The 22,278-nt window shown below is 38.8% G+C and overlaps 3 protein-coding genes across 3 annotated transcripts; 1 reads left to right on the top strand and 2 right to left on the bottom strand.

Moving 5' to 3' along the window:
- Positions 1 to 10,353: 10,353 nt before the first annotated feature.
- Positions 10,354 to 11,166, top strand: LOC138903298 (uncharacterized mitochondrial protein AtMg00860-like). Its single transcript, XM_070191243.1, has 2 exons — positions 10,354 to 10,664; positions 10,965 to 11,166. Exons 1-2 carry the CDS (start codon positions 10,354 to 10,356, stop codon positions 11,164 to 11,166), a joined length of 513 nt encoding a protein of 170 aa, XP_070047344.1.
- Positions 11,167 to 17,179: 6,013 nt separating this feature from the next.
- Positions 17,180 to 17,655, bottom strand: LOC138903297 (uncharacterized). The gene is made up of 2 exons (XM_070191242.1): positions 17,530 to 17,655; positions 17,180 to 17,383 (listed from the first exon to the last, which is right to left on the bottom strand). The coding sequence occupies exons 1-2, from the start codon at positions 17,653 to 17,655 to the stop codon at positions 17,180 to 17,182; spliced, it is 330 nt and encodes a 109-aa protein (XP_070047343.1).
- Positions 17,656 to 17,955: 300 nt separating this feature from the next.
- On the bottom strand, positions 17,956 to 18,576 carry LOC138903296 (protein FAR1-RELATED SEQUENCE 3-like). The gene is made up of 2 exons (XM_070191241.1): positions 18,255 to 18,576; positions 17,956 to 18,140 (listed from the first exon to the last, which is right to left on the bottom strand). Exons 1-2 carry the CDS (start codon positions 18,574 to 18,576, stop codon positions 17,956 to 17,958), a joined length of 507 nt encoding a protein of 168 aa, XP_070047342.1.
- Positions 18,577 to 22,278: the final 3,702 nt, after the last annotated feature.

Below are 22,278 nucleotides of genomic sequence, written 5' to 3'. Positions count from 1 at the left end.
TTCAATAAGGGCTTCAAATAATACTAAAACATCAAATGAGGATCATATAAGTTTTCAAGTCAATTTCCATGTTATTAGGTTAGGTGATCTTTAGTGCAGATATTTCACAATTCACAATACCACCTTATTCTTACACGGAGTCCGATCTCGACCCGATCAGCTAGGTCATCCCATTTGAGACATCAACCATAACCACAATTTCAATTATCATTTTTCAGCATAGTCACCACCATGTGTGCGGCATGGCGTCCGATCACGGCCCGATCGGCTAGGCCGTCTCACCTAAGACGTTACCTTTTTCAGTCAATCAATTCACATCATACTTCTTTCATATCTTTTCAATTCATTAGCACTAGTGATCACGATTACAAAGTCATTCTTGGCACTTGGACGTATTTCATAGTTCCAGTTCCCTTTTCCACATTCAAATATCATTATCATTATCAACAATAATAGGGCTTCCCATTCAAGACATTAAATTTACATATGAGCAATTTGGGAAAATCTTAGGCATATAGAGGCTTTTCATACAATTTGGCATAACAATCTTTATTTCGATTTTGACATGAAGTCTTAACATTTCTAACACATATTCCACATTTTGAACACATCCTCAAATGACAAGATGACATGATGAAGCATTTAGAATAAACATTAAACATACATACTTCAACACAAACATGTTAGGAATAGCCCACTCAATAATGATCAAGGACTTACACTAATTACATGAACACCAGGGGGAATTCGATTCTAAGAAGAAGGGGTTTTAGCCAACATACCTCAATTGAGCTTCCTTAAACTTTACCACAATCCGAAATTCTTAGCAACTTCGATCTATTTTAGAAATATAACAAGTTGGACTAAAATTAGGAAGATTATCATGGTTTTAGCTCATTTGAGCATATTATCAAACACTAGTGTGCATCAATGTTTTAAGGCCCTTTTGTGGAAGATTCCACCATTTCCCAACCCATTCTCTACCATTTTTAGCTCACAACCTTCCCACATACTTCAAGGATAGATGCATGCAAGACAACAACCCCCACACCCAATATTTGTCTCTTTATTATAATCCATTTTTGTAAAATTTCGAAATTGAGAGCTAGGACATAGATTCTTACCTTTAGGGTGAAGACTTCCTTTGTTAATCCTCAATGGTTGAGCAAGAATTGATGGATAATAGGTTGAAGGTTGCTCCCTCACTCTAAGAACTCTCTCTCTCACTCTAGGATATCAGAAATGTGCTCAAAATGAGTTATGGTACATGTATTAACGAATAAGTGTCGGGTTTAAAAACCCCAAAAATGAAGCTCCGGAACAGATTTTGCGATCGAATATGCGACCGCATAATGGTTATGCGATCCACGAAATGACCGCGAAAAGTGGCCTTGGGAACTGGGCTGGCCTGCTTCACTCCGCGGCCGTTATGCGGCCTACAGACCTATTCTGCGGTCACATAATGCGCCGCAGAACCTCCCATCGCGAAAGTCCAAGGACGATTATGCGGCCAAAGTGCGACCCACGAAACGGTTATGCGGTCGCATAATTGGCCGCGAAATTTACCTCAAAATTGGCCAAAAAGGCTGCTTCACTCTGCGGCCATTCGTCGGCCCGCAGAATGATTTTGCAGCCGCAGAAATGGCTATGCTGCAAAAAAAAAAAGTTACTACTATTAACCTCTACGCCTATTTTGGCATCACGAAAATCCCGGTTTTTAGGAAAACTTTTTCGGGGCCTTACAACTTTGAGACGAGGTAAGTCTCTTTTCTAACCTTGTAAGAGGGAAATAACCTCATAGGTGAATTGATTAATATGTACTCCTACTTGTGGGGGCTACATACGCACGAGGTGACGAGAGTCCGTACGTAGCTACTAGTTATGCTATTGTCCGGGTAGTCTAGGACCCATATCATGCTATACCTATAATGTTTGCCCCCACGTGATAACTTAATTGCTTAAGTCATATTGAAATTTGATAAAAGAATTTTAAAAGGTTAAATTTGACTCTCTTGAAGTTGTGAACGGGACACTTGACTGTTATTAAGAATTTGTGTTTCTTTAAAGTATTTTCTTTTATGGAGTGGGTCGAACACCTCAGTAGCATATAGATACATTTATGGTTCGTGTCGTTCGACCCTTGACAGTGCACAGTTTAAATATTTTTATATTAGATCGGGCCGTACGACCTCGGCATAAATTGCGCATGATAAATCTTTGGGACTATTTATAATTGATGTTGCCAACATTGACTCGAGATGTAAATTGCTAAATGATGAAAAGAAATTCGGGACTTAATATTTGTGAAAGGGTTGTTTACTATTTCCTGTTATTGAGTTTTCAGTATTTTTCATGTAATCCATGCTTAAATTATAAATTTTTCATATTATTCTTAGCCCATAATAAGTGTCAAAGTCGACCCCTCGCCACTACTTCTTCGAGGTTAGCCTGGATATTTACTGGGTACATGTTGTTTATGTACTCACGCTACACTTCTGAACTTAATATATAGGATAAGGGTGGCATGTGGGCCGGTTAGGACCGGGACCGGCCCAGGACCGTAAGCCCACATGGGAGGTGGGCCTAAACGGTCCTAACCGGATAGGACCGGGACCGTGGGATGGTGGGCCGGGTAGTGGGCCGGTCTCATAGGCGAGGCCCACGAGACCGGGACCGTTTGGGACCGGGACCGGCTGAGAAGTGGGCCGGTTCAAGCGGTCCTAAACGGTCCTATCCGGGCCCAATGGATAATTTTAAAAAAAACAAATTTGACTGTTTGTCCATTTAAAAACTAGCTGTTTGGTCTGCCAAAATAGCCATTAGCTATTTGCAAAATAGCCATTTAACCCCCCAAATTTTGTTTTAACCCCAAACTTTTTATGATTATACTTTTCCCTATTTTCAACTATAAATACCCCCTCATTCTTTCATTTTTCTCACAAAATCATCAATCTCTCTCTAATATTCTTCTATAATTGCTTACTTAATTGTTACAATTTGTGCAAAATTGTGAAATTGGTGAATTGAAGTCTTCAAGTCTTCAACGATAATTATTTTTCAACAAGTTGTTCGTCAATTCGGTAAACTCATTCCAACTCTTAAGTTTTAATATTATAGTTTTGTTTATTTTATTTACTTTGCTTGATTAATTAAGATGGCTTATTCCTTAAAAAAATATTTAGTAAAAATAAGGGAAAATCCAAGAGTGGTGAATCTAATGGCCAATCTGTTCCTCCTCCACTTTCCCCGGCTCCCCGGCCCAAACCTGTTACCCGTCCTACACCTCCTATTCTTGATAGCGATAATAGTTTATTACAATTTACCGAGAGTCAATTTTGCCATAATATCGCACCCGGTGAATAATTAAACCATGAATATATGAATGCTCTTTATGGTAATCTAACTATTGATGAAAATGATGATGAAGAAATAGATTTTGATGAAACGCAACCGGATGACGATACACCTATTAGTCTTGCTCCTGAAGTTAACCCAACTAATAATAATCTAAATGATCCCATGTCTGACCCTCCTGTTACTGCCCCTACTTTTTCTAGACAACCTTCTAAACGAGCAGAAACATCTCTTGTTTGACCATTTTTTACTCAACTAAGAGAAAACAATAGGGCTAAGTGTAAAACTTGTGGCAAAGAGTTAGTTTTTAAATATGTTGGAAGTCGGGGAGGGACGGGAGGTTTGACTAGACACATATTGCTACACCCTCAAGATAAAGCTAGATATTTTTGTATGAAAGCTTTGGCCGAGGGGACAAGTGCACCTAGTCAGGCTGACTTTAGTACCAGGTCAAATCAATTTCAACCGGGAATTAACACTGTTACCGGTGGTATTTATATTATGATCCAAAAAAAGATCGGAAAGAATTGGCAAAAATGGTTACTGTTATGTGCTTACCCTATAGTTTTCCTTCTGACCCTCACTTTGTGCATTATATTAGAAAAGTTTATAATACTACTTATAAAGATTTTCCTCGCACAACCGTAAAGAGTGATATTTATAAATATAAACATAAATATGAACAATATTTGCGCTATTTATTTACTCATATAAATTATCGTGTTGCTATTACAACTGATATTGGTAGAAGTGGTAATGACTGTGATTACCTTACGGGTACCAGTCATTGGATTGATGAGGATTGGATAATGCAAAAGCGCATTATTGCTTATAGAATAATTAATTCATGTCACACAAGGCAGTTTATTTCTAGCATGATTACGGATATTTGTAGATATTTTTGCATTAGTGATAAAATAATGCCAGTTTCAATGAATAATGCTACTAGTAACACAAATGATGTAGCCTTGCTTACCACTACACTAAATCCTGCATTTAGTAACATTTTCATATTAAATGTATTTGTCATATTTACCATTTAATTGTGGGTGATGGTATGCGAATTTTAAATGTTGAAATTAAAAAGGTTAAAATGGCTCTTAATTGGCTTTTTTATTCAAACTGTAGAAGTAGACTTAGAGAATATTTTAAAAGATGCGATGAATTTGGCCTAAGAGAAAGAAAGGTTCCTAAACCTTGTCCAACTGAAAGTTTAGTTGTTGCATATGAATATAGAACCCTCATAAACTCAACGTTAAATGCTCATGTAAGTGATGATGATGAGCATCTTACAAATGCGGATTGGGCTAATGTTAAAATGCTTGTAGATTTTTTAGAAAAATTTCATATTGCTACAAATGAATTTTCTGGGCAATATTATCCTACTATTTCTAACTGTTTAGTTTATATTGCAGAACTTGCAAATTTGTTTGATCATTTTTCAGAGGGTGGAAAAATTTATCAACTTGCTATTGATTCCATGAGAAAAAAATTTAAAAAATATTTTTTCCCTATTCCCCCTATTTATGGTGTTGCTGCATTGTTAAATCCTACTATGAAATTAGGAGGTCCTCAATTTTGGTATGAAACTGTTTATAATGGTTTAGCACTTGAAGATGAGGAGTTGTCTACACTTGCGGATGCAATAGCCTCAATTAAAATAAATGTTCAAACTATTTATAATGCTTATCAAGTTGCATTAGATCATGCTAGACCAAATGTTCCAACTCCTTCTTCTTCTAGTTCACAATCATCTAAAAGAACTGCGGGAGTAAGAACACTTAGTGCTTGGGCAGGGTTTAGGGGTTCTCAAGGTTCTAGTACTAGTGATTTTTCACAACTAAATGAGTTTGAAGTTTATTTATCACAGGGAATTGAGAAAGTGAATCCCGACGGCTCCTTTAATATTTTGGAATGGTGGAAGGACAAAGAAAAACTCTTTTCGATTCTTTCAAGGATGGCCCGAGACATTTTAACTATTCAAGCTTCAACAGTGGCATTAGAGAGCGCTTTCAATCAAGCAAGACTTCAACTCGGTGATTATAGAGCGTCTATGAGGGTGAGCTTGGAAAAATCAGTACTTTTCAGAGATTGGATCCGTTCGAAAAGAAGAAATTTTGGACTTGCTGAATCACAACCAGAGGTAGACGAAGCTTACGAAGAAATACTAGCTGAACATGCGGAGGATGATGCTTCGCCTAGAAGCGGTGATGACCAAGCTTCATTTCCGCCACCACCAACGGAAATTCCTCCGGACCTTGAAGGATTTATGAAATTTGTAAGAGATACCATGTAAATTAATATGTAACTTATATTTTGGCACATCTTGATTAGTTTATTTTTCTTCTCAATGGTGGTATTAGCACCTTGTTGTGCTCATTCCATAGGGGGGTAGGAAGACTAAGAAAGATATTGTCATGATTTTTTAATGCTATAATAAAAATATAACGCATTGCTTTGAATATCTCTTTACAATATTTTTGTCTTTTTATATATCTTAAGCTATACATATAGTATAATATAGTATATACTATACTATACTATATATATATATATATATATATATATAAATATATATCTTACTATATACATTGTATATAGGCCATATTCGATAGTATACATCTTACGATATACTATATATATATCTTAATATAGTAAGATGTATATATAGTATAGTATATATATAGTATATATGTATATTATATATATTGTCTTTTTATATATCTTAAGCTATACATATAGTATAATATAGTATATACTATATATATATATATATATATATATATATATATATATATATATATATATATATATATATATAAAATGCTATATTCGATATATATATTTTATATACTATCCATATATATATATATATATAAAAGCCATATTCGATAGTATATAGGCCATATTCGATAGTATACATCTTACGATATACTATATATATATCTTAATATAGTAAGATGTATATATAGTATAGTATATATATAGTATATATGTATATTATATATATTGTCTTTTTATATATCTTAAGCTATACATATAGTATAATATATATATATATATATATATATATATATATATATATATATATGCCATATTCGATAGTATATAAATATATATATCGAATATAGCTTTTATATATATATATATATGGATAGTATATAAAATATATATATCGAATATAGCTTTTATATATACATATATATATATATATATATATATATATATATATATATATATATATATATATATATATATATATATATATATATATATATATATATATATAGAGAGAGAGAGAGAGAGAGAGAGAGAGAGAGAGAGAGAGAGAGAGAGTATATATATATATATATATATATATATATATATATATATATATATATATATATATTATAACGCATTGCTTTGAATATCTCTTTACAATATTTTTGTCTTTAAATTTGAATTAAAAAATTTAGGTGACAATTCTATAATATAGTTTACTAGGAATTGCCTTAGATATTTTTATTACTATTTATTTTCTCTAACTTGTATAAAAATAATTTAAAAATAGAAAGTATCCGTTGGGCCCGTTTGGGCCCGGGACCGGCCCACTTAACACGGGACCGTTAGTTGTCCCGGACCGGTTCCAACAAGAAGCACGCGAAGCCCGGGACCGCTTAGGACCGGCCCGCCTAGGACCGGCCCACTTAGGACCGGGCCCGCGAAGCCCACTTAGGACCGGGCCCAGCCCACATGCCACCTCTAGTACAGGATCTGAGGCAGGTGCATCTGGGTATCAGTCTGGCGCACACGCTTGATCCCTGTTACGAGACAACACGGTGAGCTACCTTCCGAGCCGTTATGTAGCAGCCGAATCTTTCTTTTGTTATCGTTCTATCTATTTCATTTCAGACAGTAGAGTATTAACCTTTTGTATATTCTACTAGTAGCCCATACTCTTGTGACACCATATCTTGGCACACACTCGTAGACTTGTTGTTTTGATTCATTATATGGTTATGATTACACTCAGTTGCTTCCGTTTTATTTATTTTAAATTTGTATTTCTTAAAATTTTTAAATTAAGGAAAGTTTAATTACTTGAAAATTTATTAAAAAGAGAAATCTCATGGTTAGTTCACTGTAGGCTTGCCTAGCGGCGCTGGGCGCCCTCACGACCTATAATAGAATTGGGTCGTGACAACATGGTATTAGAGCCCTAGGTTCACGTAGGTCTCACAAGTTATGGGAAGGCCTAATAGATTCTTGCGGATCGGTGCGGAGATGCCCGTACTTATTTTCGAGAGGCTATAGGGTGTTAGGAAACTACTCTTTCTTCATATCCTATCATGCAGTTGATGGTGTACTAAGTCTATTTCTATTATTCTCTCACAGATGGTGAGAACGAGCACATCGGATGTTCTAGACTCGGGAGGAGCTGCTCCCCCTGTTGCTAAAGGCCGAGGCAGAGGCCGGGGAAGGGCACCAGCCTGAGGTAGCGGCGAGGAGGTCCTAGAATTACCCCAGCCATACCACCAACGGATCCTGTAGAGGATCCCATTGTTGAGGAGCAGGGTGAGGTGCCCGCAGCAGAGCCAGTCCTGGTAGATTTCATGTCAGCACCGGGCTTTCAGGAGGTCATGGGCCGTATGCTACGGTTCATGGATACTATAACCCATGCTGGTTTATTTCCAGCAGACCCAGCCACATCTCAGGCGGAAGGGGGAGCACAGACCCCTACTGCCCAAGTTCCGAGACATACAGTTGTCGTATATCAGACCCCGAGTGCACTACCTATAGGTAGAGCCCAGCCAGTTTCAGCAGCTGCACCTGAGCCTAGACTAGCTGCGATCGGTGAGCCGCATAAGCTATTGTATAGATGGACTAGGCTTCACCCTCATGTCTTCGGAGGTGAGAGACATGAGGACCCCCAGGACTTCATTGATAGGTGCAGGGATAGACTGCACAACATGAGTATATTAGAGTCCCATGGAGTGGATTTCACTACTTTCCAGTTGGAGGGCAGGGCCCGTAGGTGGTGGAAGTCTCATCTTATCGGCAAACTAGCAGGTTCTCCTCCTATGAATTGGGACCAGTTTACATGCCTATTCTTGGACAAGTATATTCTACCCTCCCAAAGGGAAGAGCTGTCGTTTTAGTTTGAGCAGTTCCAGCAGGGTCAGATGTTAGTGACCAATTATGAGGCGAGATTCTCTGAGTTGTCTCGCCATGTACTTATGATACTTCCTACTGAGGCAGAGCGAGTGCGGAGGTTTGTTGCGGGATTGCACTCAGGTATTCAGGCTACCATGGCTCGGGAGGTTGAGATGGGGACTTCTTATCTGCTAGTGGTAGAAATAGCTCGCAGGATTGAGGGTTACCGTCAGAGGGGCAGAGAGAAGATGCAACGGGACAAGACGGTCCGTTATTCTCGGGAGTTTAGAGGTGCCCCGGCTGGGGACAGAGGTCACTTCATGAGGGGTCAGCCCAGCAGGCCCATATATCCAGCACCGCCGCCTCCTCAGGGTGCTCCAGTGCGACCCTATTTCAGTGCCATGCCGGAGAGTTCTTACCGCCCACCAGCCATTCAGGGTTCTTCCAGTGGGTATTCAGGCTATCAGGGTCAGACTTCAGGACAACAGATCATTGCACTGAGAGGTTGTTTCGAGTACGGGGATCCCAATCATGTATGGAGGTTCTGTCCCAGGCTTCGGGGCAAGGCAGTACAGCAGGGTCATCGGCCCATGATTATAGCACCAGCTGTCCGGCCGCCTAGAGGCGAAGGGCAGGCGGGTAAGGGTCGTCCTAGAGGTGGAGGACAAGCAAGGGGAGGTTAGCCAGTTACAGTTCAGACGGGCGGAGGCCAGCCAATCGACGCTCTAGCTAGGTTCTATGCTTTTCCAGCCAGACCAGATGCAGTATCCTCAGATGCCATGATCACATGTACTATTTCTGTCTGTGGTAGGGATGCTTCGGTATTATTTGATCCATGGTCTACCTAATCTTATGTGTCATCTCTGTTTTCTCATTTCCTGGATGTTCCTTGGGAGTCCTTGGGCACTCTTGTTTATGTGTCCACTCATGTGGGCGATTCCATTGTTGTGGATCGAATCTATCGGTCATGTGTGGCCATATTCTGTAGTTATCAGACTAGAGCAGATCTTCTGTTGATCGATATGACCGACTTTGAGGTTATTCTGGGCATGAACTGGTTAACTCCATATCACACCATCCTTTATTGCCATGCCAAGACTGTTACCTTGGCGATGCCAGAGTTGCCTAGATTGGAGTGGAATGGTTCATATGTCAGCACACCTAGTCGGATCATCTTTTTTATGAAGGCTCGACACATGGTTGAGAAGGGTTATTTGGCTTATCTAGCCTATGTTCAGGATACTACCGCAGGGACTCTGGTGATTGATTCAGTAATAGTAGTCTGGGAGTTCTTTGATGTGTTTCCTTCTGATCTTCCAGGCATGCCACAAGATCGTGATATCAATTTCTAAATTGACTTGGCTACAGGTACCCAGCCTATATCTATCCCACCGTACCGAATGGCTCCGAAAGAGTTGAAGGAGTTGAAGGACAGCTTGAGGAGTTGCTAGCAAAGGGGTTTGTCAGGCCGAGTGTATCACCTTGGGGTGCACCAGTGTCATTTGTGAAGAAGAAAGATGTGACTATGCGAATGTGCATTGATTACCGCCAGTTGAACAAAGTCACCATTAAGAACAAGTACCCGTTTCCGCGTATTGATGATCTGTTTGACCGGTTACAAGGTTCTAGGGTGTTCTCTAAGATCGACTTGAGATCGGGGTACCATCAGTTGAAGATTCAGGACTCAGATGTTCCGAAGACTGCTTTCCGTACTAGATATGGTCATTATGAGTTTTTAGTGATGTCCTACGGCTTGACTAATGCCCCAGCGACATTTATGGATTTGATGAACATGGTGTTCATGCCTACATTGATTCGTTTGTCATTGTCTTCATTGATCATATTTTAATCTACTCGCATAGCATGGAGGAGCACGAGCAGCGTTTGAGAGTGGTGCTTCAGACCTTGCGGGAACAGAAGCTATATGTTAAGTTCTCCAAGTGTGAGTTTTGGCTAGATTCTGTAGCATTGTTGGGGAATGTTTTATCAGGCGAGGGTATTAAGGTGGATCCCAAGAAGATTGAGGTAGTTCAGAGTTGGCATCGTCGTAATACGGCGACTGAGATCAGGAGCTTCTTGGGGTTTGTAGGCTATTATCGCTGGTTTCTGGAGGGCTTCTCATCTATTGCAGCACCTTTGACTAGATTGACCCAGAAGGGTGCTCCATTCCATTGGTCCGATGATTGTGAGGCGAGCTTTCAGAAACTCAAGACAGCTTTGACTACAACACCAGTTATAGTGTTACCTTCCGGCTCTGGGATGTATACTGTGTATTGTGATGCTTCACACGTTGGTTTGGGTTGTGTATTGATGCAGGAGGGGCGAGTTATTGCATATGCTTCATGTCAGCTGAAGCCCCATGAGAAGAATTATCCTGTGAATGATTTGGAGTTGGCCGCGATTGTTCATGCTCTTAAGATCTGGAGGCATTACCTTTTTGGGGTGTCATGTGAGGTTTACACTGATCACCGCAGCTTACAGCATTTGTTCAAGCAAAGGGATCTCTATTTGAGGCAACGCAGATGGTTTGAGTTACTGAAGGATTATGACATCACCATTCTTTATCATCCGGGCAAGCCAAATGTGGTCGCGGATGCCTTGAGCAGAAAGGCAGGGAGTATAGGTAGCTTGGCATTCATTTTAGCAAAGGAGAGGCCACTAGCTTTGGACATTTAGTCATTGGCTAAAAGACTTGTGAGGTTGGACATTTCAGAGCCCAGCCGAGTTCTTGCATGTGTCGTTGCCCAGTCTTCACTGTTAGAGCAGATCAAGGCTCGACAACTTGATGATCCACACTTGTTGGTCCTTAGAGAAACGATACTACAGGGTGGTGCCAAGGAGGTTTCTATCGGCGAAGATGGTGTTCTGCGACTCCAGGGCTGTTTATGTGTTCCTAATGTTGACGGTTTGAGGGAGAGGATTCTAGAGGAGGCGCACAGTTCTCGATATTCCATTCATCCAGGTGCTACGAAGATGTATCGCGACCTGAGGCAGCATTATTGGCGGTGGAGGATGAAGAAAGACATAGTTAAGTATGTAGCTAGATGCCTAAATTGCCAGCAAGTTAAGTATGAGCACCATAGGCCATGTGGCCTATTCCAGCAGATGACTATACCTGAGTGGAAGTGGGAGTGCATCACTATGGACTTCGTAGTTGGGTTGCCGCAGACTTTGTGGAAATTTGATGCAGTTTGGGTCATTGTCGACAGGTTGACCAAGTCGGCACACTTCATTCCAGTTGTGACTACGTATACTTTAGAGAGGTTGGCCCAGATTTATATTCAAGAGATAGTTCAGTTGCATGGTATGCATGTTTTCATCATATCAGATAGAGGCCCTCAATTCACTTCTCATTTCTGGAGAGCAGTACAGAGTGAGTTGGGGACCCATATAGAGCTCAGCACAACATTTCATCCACAGACCAACGGGCAGTCGGAGTGGACAATTCAGATCTTGGAGGACATGCTCAGAGCATATGTGATTGACTTTGGAGGGCAGTGGGATCGATTCTTTCCCTTGGACGAGTTTTCTTACAATAATAATTATCAGTCCAGCATCGAGATGACTCCATTTGAGGCTTTATATGGTCGGCGATGTCGTTCTCCCATCGGGTGGTTTGAGCCCGGCGAGGCTAAGTTATATGGTGCTAATTTGGTGAAGGATGTCTTGGAAAAGGTAAAGTTGATTCAGGAGTGACTTTGCACCACACAGTCCAGACATTATGGTGGGCGAGAAGGTTCTCTTGAAAGTCTCGTCGATGAAAGGGATTATGAGATTCAGGAAGAAGGGCTAGTTGAGCCCAAGGTTTATAGGCCCATTTGAGGTGTTGAGATGAGTTGGGGAGGTTGCTTATGAGCTTGCTTTGCCTCCCAGTCTATCGGGAGTTCATCCAATTTTTCACGTGTCTATGCTCCAGAGGTTCAATGCAGACTTGCCACATGTTTTATACTTCAACACGATTCAGTTAGATGAGAGCATGGGTTATGAGGAGAAGCTAGTTGCCATTATTGATAGGCAGGTTCGCCAGTTGAGGTACAAGAGGATTTCGCGGTAAAGGTTCAGTGGGGGGTCCAACCAGTCGAGGAGTCGACTTGGGAGTCCGAGGAGGACATGCGGAGAAGATATCCACACTTATTCAGAACTCCAAGTATGATTCTAGCCCCGTTCGAGGACGAACGTTTGTTTAAGAGGTGGAGAATGTAATGACCCGACCGATCGTTTTGCTTTTTAGAACCACGTTCCCCTAAATAAGACTCCCCGTATGAGCTTTTACTGTTTTATGACTTGCGGGGATGGTTAGTTCGGGATTTGGAAGGGTTCGGGTTGAAATCGAAACATTTGGTTCCTTAAGGTTGGCTAAAAAGGCTAAGTTTGACTTCGGTCAACATTTTGAGTAGACGGCCTCGGAATTAGGATTTGACGGTTCCAATAGATTCGTATGATGATTTCGGACTTGGGTGTATGTCCGTATCGGATTTTGGATGACCCGGGAGCGTTTCGGCGCCTAATAGTGAAAGTTGGTTCTTTGAAGGTTTTGAAGTTCTTCAAATTTTGTTTGGAGTAGGTTTTGGTGATAACGAGGTCCAAATGGGATTTCGAGACCGTGAATAGTTCTGTATGGTGATTTAAGACTTGCACACAAAATTTGGTGTCATTCCAAGTAGTTTAGGTACGTTTCGGCGCATTGGGAGTAGATTGAAGAACTTAAAGTTCATATTTCTGATTCAATTCGTTTGGGATGTGATTCTTAGTCTTGATGTTGTTTTGGGGGTTCTAAGATTTTGAGCGGGTCGGTTTTATGATTCCAAACTTGTTTGTATGTTCGGGCAGGGCCTCGGGGGTCCCAGGTGTTAATCGGCGAGACTCGGACCAAGTTGGGACTTGGGAGCAACAGCTGAAGCTCCCATCTGCTAGTGTAATCGCACCTGCGCTTGGCCAGCTGCAGGTGCGAGACCATGACCGCAAAAGCATCCCAGCATGGGCTGTCCCGCCATCGCAGAAGCGGAAGAAGGACCGCACCTGCGAAGGCATAGGTGCGAAGGCAGGCATTGCATGAGCGGGCAGTGTCGCAGGTGCACTCTTTTTGTCGATGGTGCGTATCCGTAGGTGCGATCTCCTGGGCGCAAAAGTGAGAGGGGGAAGCCTGGACTTGGTCCGCACCTGCGCGATTTTGTACGCATAAGCGGAATCGCATGTGCGGCAGTGGCACCGCAGGTGCGAATATCGTTAAAGGCAGACCACTTTATTTAATACGGGATTTAGGCATTTTTGCTCATTTCTTACACTTCTTGGGGGCGATTTTGGAGCTGGTTAAAAAGGGATTTTCATCAACTAATTGAGGTGAGTAATTCCTACCAAATGTGAGTTAAATACATAGCTAATGGGTAGATTATAACATGTAAATTAGTGGAAATCATGGGTTTAGGTGAAAACCTAGGTTTTTGATAAAAACGGGATTTAACCATGAAATTTGGTTATGGAATTTAGTAAAAATCATATATTTGAGTTCACGAGGTTATGCGTAACAACTTCAAAACTTTATGGAATCCGGGCACGTGGGTCCGGGGGTAAATTTTAGGGATTCTTCAAATAGGTTTGGGAAATCACTTTGATAGTTAGGATGTGAACTTTTGAACATGTATTGATCATTTTATATAATATTTGACTAGTTTCAAGTCATTTAGCACCGAATTGAGGGTTTGAGCACAATCTTGGACCGGAATGTAGGCTTTGAGACGAGGTAAGTCTCTTTTCTAACCTTGTAAGAGGGAATTAACCCCATAGGTGAATTGATTAATATGTGCTCCTACTTGTGAGGGCTACGTACGCACGAGGTGACGAGAGTCCGTACGTAGCTACTAGTTATGCTATTGTCCGAGTAGTCTAGGACCCATATCATCATATACCTACAATGTTTGCCCTCGCGTGATAACTTAATTGCTTAAGTCATATTGAAATTTGATAAAAGAATTTTAAAAGGTTAAATTTCAGTCACTTCAAGTTGTGAATGGGACACTTGACTGTTATTGAGAATTTGTATTTCTTTAAAGTATTTTCTTTTTTGGAGCGGGCCGAAGCCTCGGTAGAAGATATATGCATCTATGGTTCGTGTCGTTCGACCCTCGGCAGTGCACCGTTTAAATATTTTATGTTGGATTGGGTCGTACGACCTCGGCATAAATTGCGCATGATAAATCTTTGGGACTATTTATAATTGATGTTGCCAACATAGACTCGAGATGTAAATTGTTAAATGATGAAAATAAATTCGGGACTTAATATTTGTGAAAGGGTTGTTTACTATTTCCTGTTATTGAGTTTTCAGTATTTTTCATGTAATCCATGCTTGAATTATAAATTTTTCATATTATTGTTAGCCCATATTAAGTGTCAAAGTCAACCCCTCGTCATAACTTCTTCGAGGTTAGACTAGATACTTACTGGGTACATGTTGTTTATGTACTCACGCTATACTTCTGCACTTAATGTACAAGATCTAAGGCTGGTGCATCTGGGTATCAGTCCGGCGCGCACGCTTGATCCCTGTTACGAGACTACACGGTGAGCTGCCTTCCGAGCCGTTCTGCAGCAGCCGGAGTCTTTCTTTTATTATCGTTCTATCTATTTCATTTCAGATAGTAGAGTAGTAACCTTTTGTATATTTTACTAGTAGCCCATACTCTTGTGACACTAGGTCTTGGCACACACTAGTAGACTTGTGGTTTGGTTCATTCTATCGTTATGATTGCACTCAATTGCTTTTATTTTATTTATTTTAAATATGTATTTCTTAAATATTATAAACTAAGGAAAGTTTAGTTACTTGGAAATTTATTAAAAAGAGAAATCTTGTGGTTAGTTCATTGTTGGCTTGCCTAGCGGCGGCACTGGGCGCGCTCACGACCTATAATAGAATTGGGTTGTTACAACTCTATGTGTTGCTTTTCCTTCTATTTAACCAATTATATTTTACATTGAATGCTAAATATTTTCCCCTATTATTTTTGCAGCGACTGTGGTGTATACGTGGCAGCATTTGCAGAATATGTCAGCATTGAAGAGTTATCGATTTCAAAGGAAGACCTTTCTGATATTGATCAACACCGTAGACGCTATGGAGAGCTCCTTTGAGATTATGCTAGGAAAAAGCAAGAGCTTGGTGTAATTAGTGAAAGTGAGGTGACTGGCAGATTAGCAAGAAGAAAAGGTGCACCAGCTGTGAAGGAGAGAATACGAGTCCGGAACAAAAAGAATTAGTTGCCCTTTTCAGTAGAAAAATTGTAGTTAAAGTGTTTAGTTGTAGCTGGATTGTTGTAAAGTTAAAGGAAAATTGTTTATTAAGAATAAGTAAGCTACAATTTATTTGTAGCAGATTCGTGCTACAGTTGTTTTACCTTTTGTTTTGTTATTTTGTCCAGAATTCTACTACTTAGAATAGAAAATATTTGTGGCATTTTTTTGGTTGAAAGTTGTTAGTACTTGATCTCGATATTGGTACTATATAATTTCTTTACAGCATAACTACAACAATGTATACAACTACTATACAAAAATACATAATCTATTCAATTTTAGCAGTGTTGTTAGGAAAGGCTAAAAAGTAATAAATAAACCCAGTATTTGAACAAAACAACTACATGCCAATTGCATTAAGAGTTGAAATATGTTTAGAAAACATTCATTATAGGAGACAATATAATGAAACCGTTAACCATCCGGAATCCACCAGAGCAATCGCACCGGCAACTAGAAAATCCCACCATTCCCTTAGTCCAAAATTTGATCCGTTAACCATCCGGAATCCACCCGAGGCCCCCGGTACCTCGACCAAATATACCAATCAGTCCTAAAACATCATACGAACTTAGTCGAGCCTTTAAATCATATCAAACAATGCTAAAAATACGAATTGTGCATCGTTTCAAACCTAATGAACTTTAAAACTTCAAACTTCTACATTCGACACCGAAACCTATCGAATCAATTCTGATTGACCTCAAATTTTACACACAAATCATAATTGATATTATGGACCTACTCCATCTTCCAGAATCAGAATCCGACCCCGATACCAAAAAGTCCACTCCCTGTCAAACTTCCCAAAATCATCCAATTTCCAACTTTTGCCAATTAACGCCAAAATGACCTACGGACCTCCAAATCAATATCCGGACACGCTCCTGAGACCAAAATCACCCTATGGAGATATTGGAACCATCTAAACTCCATTATGGAGTCATCTTCACACAATTCAACCTACGGTCAGTTCCCACGACTTGAAGCTTCCTAAATTAGAATTTCCCATCTGAATCAACTTTGAACTTCCTGAAATTCTATTCCGACTCCGCGTACAAGTCATAAAATATGAAGTGAAGCTAATCAAGGCCTCAAAATGTCGAACGACATACTAGGGCTCAAAATGACCGGTCGGGTCGTTACACTATATTAATTTTTATTTCCTTTTAAGAGCATTCCTACAAGATCTTTTGTTATGGCCTTCTAGTCCGCAGTTGCTATGTGAAACCTTGTACTTCTTTGCATTTACTTCATCATATGGTTTGTATCTTTATTTTTGAGGTCTCCCTAATTGCCTTTTCCCAGTAGGTGGCATTACAACTTCTTCAGCTATATATTATGGTACATTCCATTTGCTTTCATCAGGGAGGGGGTTTACTAGTATTTCATAAGTCTACAGAAGGCTCTCCCTCATGTAATAAGGAGAACAATAGTTTTCATAAGACTCGTTCCTGTATCTCAAAGCCGCCAAAGCATGTGGACAAGGAAGTTCATCAAGTTGGTATTGTCCACAAATACATTTCTTATTTTGAAGGAAAACAATGAAGCGTTTCACACCATCTATCACAGTATGGATGTAATCTTTTAAGCACCTCACCTACAATTTTATTACAAACACATAACAAGTTGTCAGCAACAGATATAAAACAAAATAACTACAATTATATAACAACATTTCTACAATTATCAGTATATATTTAGATTGATAAAATCAATGATCTGATGTTATTGGCCATAACTTACTCTCATCTTCTGCGATAATGTCTTGTTGTTCTCCAACTCTTTATTGTATTGTTTCCCAAGGTATGTGAACGTACCCTTTGCATTAAATAACTTTTCATTAGTACAACGTTCAAGAAGAGTCCTCATGTACTATAATAGTTCTACTACGGGTAGCTCTCTTGCATCTTTGGTTACCGCATTCAAGGACTCTGCAATGTTATATATCATCGTCCATGTTCTGTTCACCGTAGCATGTACCCGAGACCATCTATGATAGCCAATATCGTATAGGTATGCTTTAACATGTGTGTAGATCTCTTCAATATTTGACATTCTTTCATTAAATTCATCAAGCGTGTATGATCGTGTTGTGGCAAAGTACAATTCGCTTAACTTTAGATGACCTTTCTTGAACTTTGACTTTACATTTGACCAAATATGCCACATTCAAGCATAATGTGGCATGCCGGTATAAACAGTAGATGTTGCCTTCAATATACTCTCATTCTGATCCGAAACAACACACATATTTGGTTTTTTATCATATGCTTGTTTGAATTGCACAAAAAACCACTTCCATGATGTGTCATTTTCTAAATCAACAACGGCGTATGCTAGTGGTAATATGCTACCTATCACATAGGTAGCAAAAAAAATTCAATTTCAGTAATAAAACTTGAAAATATAAAAAATACAGTGTCAAAAATAACTTTATAATAATTTTTTTTATAACTAATCTACATTACCTATTGCATCCATTGTACTAGTTGTTAGCATGATTCCCCTATATGCCGACTTCAAGAAGGTGCCATCAACTACTAAAACTGGCCTACAATGCTCCCAACCCTTGATAGACATACTAAGTGCAACAAATGCATACAAGAAACAGTCATCTTCAGTCTTCTGCAATTTCACTACCGAACCCGGATAAGTCTTCTCCAGAATATACAAATAACTCGGCAAGCAACTATAGGAATCAGTAGGATGACCTCTCAAAACTTCCAAAGCCTTTTCCTTTGCTCTCCAAGCTTGCATGTATGTTAAGTTCACACCACGATCCGACAACATGTCAGTTTGTATGTCTTTTGGTGTGTATATTGTCTTAGGATCCGCATATTTTGGCATCACCATACTACCAACTATCATAGAAGTAGGTTTGCGTTGTATATATGTGTTGTCCATCAAAGAGCATGTGTGCAGGCTGTTGAATTTTCGAACCTTGAACAATGTTGATTCATTTATTTGGTGGACTTGAAGTACCACGTACAATTGTCCCCAACACATACGAGGCAGTAGCTATAGAATAAAAACAATTCAAAAAATGTTTATGCACAACAACTTATTTTAAATAATTTATATACAAAAAACTACAACTTATACACAATATGAATTTGACAAATAAAATGTTCCTACCTTCGTGCACTAGACCTTTTCACCCTAAATTGAAACTTAGTCATGATAGAATAGTGCTTCAATGCACTGACAATTATTTGCTTGTCTTGGTAAACTTGGCATACTTCAATTACATTTGGCATATGTTCTGTTATGATGATACTTCCATATTCCACAATTGTCAGAGATGTTTGCATGTCAATCAACTTCATCGTTTCTGATACTTCTCCAATTGTGTTACAATTGCTTGACAATTGTACCACGTTAGTATTTTGATAATCAGAACAACATGCACTCAATTAAAAGTATAGTAATTCAGACCTCTGTATATTCATGTGTTTAGTATTTGACAGAATACTTGTAGAGACATAACATTTGAACTTCATTTGTTATGTAGTATTATTGTAGATAATTTGTAGTAAAATTATAGAACACTTGAAATTGAAAAAATATCAGCACTGGAAAAACAGAGCAAACCTGCAATTGTGCTTGCATTCAACATACTTCATTCCTGTCACACCTCCTTTTTCCCGATTGGGGGGGATAGGGGAGTTTTTCCAATTTAAGTGACATTGTTCGAAATGAGATTATTTATTTATCAGAGTCGCCACTTGGAATAATTTATGGTGTCCCAAGTCACCTGTTTATTTTAAAATCCCAAATCGAGGAAATTTGACTCTATTTATGGTCTGCGAACACAGAAGATCGGGTAAGAAATTCTGTTAACCCGGGAGAAGGTGTGAGGCACTCCCGAGTTCCGTGGTTTTAGCACGGTCGCCCAATTATTAATAATTGGCCTAATTATCTGATTTAATACATATTTGAAGCTTATTGTGCATTTTTTAACTTTTAATTGCTTTTAGTATTTATGAAATTATTTCTTGAACAAGTCATGATGTCTTACACTTGTCATTTTAATACACGTTGTGAACCGCGCCACGTGAAATGCACCCGCGATTTACGACATGTTAGTTTTTTATTATTATTCGAAGTTATGGTCGAGTCACGTGAAACGCACACTCGAATGGGATTTACGTATCGTGACCATGCCACAAGAAACGTACCCATGCCCACGATGATTCATTATTAATCGCACCTAAAGCAAAACTACGATGTTCAAAATTATTAATTTCCTAAGTTTGAGATCAAGCATGAAGATTTAAGAATTATGAAAATAATTTTTGGTAGTCAATATACTAATTAAATCAAACTGACTAATTATCTTAAACGAAAGTTGTGATCAGTCTAGCAGTTCTATCCTAAACCAAATCCTCCACATTTACTCTTACCAGAAACAATAGAAAAGAAAGAATAAATACCACAAAAAAAACCAAAATGATCTGTAATTCGATATCAAGTTTCTTTTTAGATTTTTTTATCAATATTTCGTAAACATTCATGCAAGAGCAGAGAATACGTTTTCCTTTGCTTTGTTTTCCTGCATGTAGAGATTCAAACAAATGAAACTAAAGATTTCACATTGACTATCTATTTTCATCAGCAAAATATCCCCAAGCAAAAATAGGAGAGGCACAAAAACATAATAATGTTTACACTTAGCTTCATAACAATCATCTCATCAAGTATAGAAGAAAAATGTCTTTACCTTCAACCACCACCAAAACTTATCAAATTCACGAGAAAATTGCATCACAAACTAGTATATAAACTAGCTCGCAAACATCTTCCGTTAATAAAATAAGGATTAAAGAGATGAACCTGAATGCGCAAAACTTTGGATTAATGCTGAAAGTGAATACAAGCATGAGAAAACTTAAGAACGAACTTGAAAGGAAGAAAACAGGTGCTGAAATTTGAGCTTCAACAGGAACATCGACCGGAAATGGACACCTCGAATGGAGAATTTGAACCGCGACAAACTCGAATCAACCAAACTCCATAATTAAGAATCAAAATCGAAGTTGGAAAGAGGGAATAAAAATATTTTTGTATTATTTTTTTCTTTTTCTGAAACTCAAATCAAAAGGAAGAAAAACCCCCAAAATCTTGTTATGTTTTCCTCTCTACTGTTCCGTCCCCTCTCTATTGTATGTTACTGTTTTTTGCCGTTTTTTTCTTTTCTTGTTTGTTCATCCCTTTCTCTTTTGTGTGTGGCTGATTCCTTGCCCTCAAGGGAAATGGCCGTTTTTCTCTTTTTGTTTCTTCTTTGATTTCTTGCGGCTGTCGCTTAGAGATAGGGCTTTTTTGTGATCAAGCAAATGAGTGTGTATTTATCTTTAGGTAGGGAGAAGGGGCTTAGGGTTAAGGGATTGGGCTTGGATTTAGGAAATTGTGTTGGGTCCATGTCTTGTTGGGCTTTAATTTTGGCTAAGAAGACTAAAATAATGTACTGTATTTATAAAAATCACTCCTAATAAAGTACTAAAATAAAATTAAATATTAAAAGTAAAACTACATTTTTATATTTTTAAATGTTATAATAAAGTAAAAATAGAGAAAATAGGCTAAAGTCATGGTAAAATTAAATACTATAAACATAAATATACTAACTGACCTTAAACTAAAAATGAAAATATTTTTGAGTTTTTTTTTTTAAATTGTAATTTGAAGTAAAAATTGATTGAAACTCTATAAAAATTAAAGTTAAGTTAAATAAATATTTTAAACACTAAAATAGCTCAAGAACGTGCCGGATCAAAAATTACGTGCTTACAGCTGCCCCTCTTTGCTTGAAAACAAAAAGAGCTTTCGGAGCAAAGAACAATAAGCAATGTAATTGATTTATGACCCGACGCTTATTCAAAGCGAAACAAAGACGGACAAAAGATTGTGACCGAGCCCAGGTATCTGAGCTACCTACATATCCTTGGCTTTAAAGGAATCAGGTCACGTGTAGTTCAGAGGTGAATGAAGTAATGGAGTGTGTGGAGAGGATGACAAAGTCGAGTGAGATATCGTTCCGTTGAGGTTCCGGTCCGCGGTCCTGTTATTACATCAAAATCAAAAAATAAAAAAAGACTAACTAAGCCTGCCAGCTATGAGTTACAAGATTCCTATCTATAAGTCTTCTGAAGCTTGATCTTGAGGCTTGAATGGTTCTTCATGCAGACTTTTGATTTAAACCTTGCTGCTTGCTAACTGCAGGTGCCGATTCATTCTTCTACAGGTTCTTCGGATCAAGACCGGGCATGCAGTGCTCGTGTATTCAGCCATGTCTTGAGCAATTCATGTCTTTTATCGGCTTATGCATTTTGGATTCACTTCTCTTTTTTCTTTTTTCTTTTTTTCTGGATTAAGACTTCTTCCTTTGGTCATCTCGGACTGTTAGCTCGCATTTTTGAGGCGAGCTTCTGCTACTTCTAACTTGAATTGAATTCTTAAATGACTTCCCTCATTCTCCAGATGGGCGCCTGATGA

The sequence above is a fragment of the Nicotiana tomentosiformis genome, chromosome 12, assembly GCF_000390325.3.
Source record: "Nicotiana tomentosiformis chromosome 12, ASM39032v3, whole genome shotgun sequence".
Lineage (NCBI taxonomy): Eukaryota > Viridiplantae > Streptophyta > Magnoliopsida > Solanales > Solanaceae > Nicotiana > Nicotiana tomentosiformis.
The sequence above is the reverse complement of the archived record's forward strand: the minus strand, read 5'-3'. Positions and strand labels throughout refer to the sequence as shown.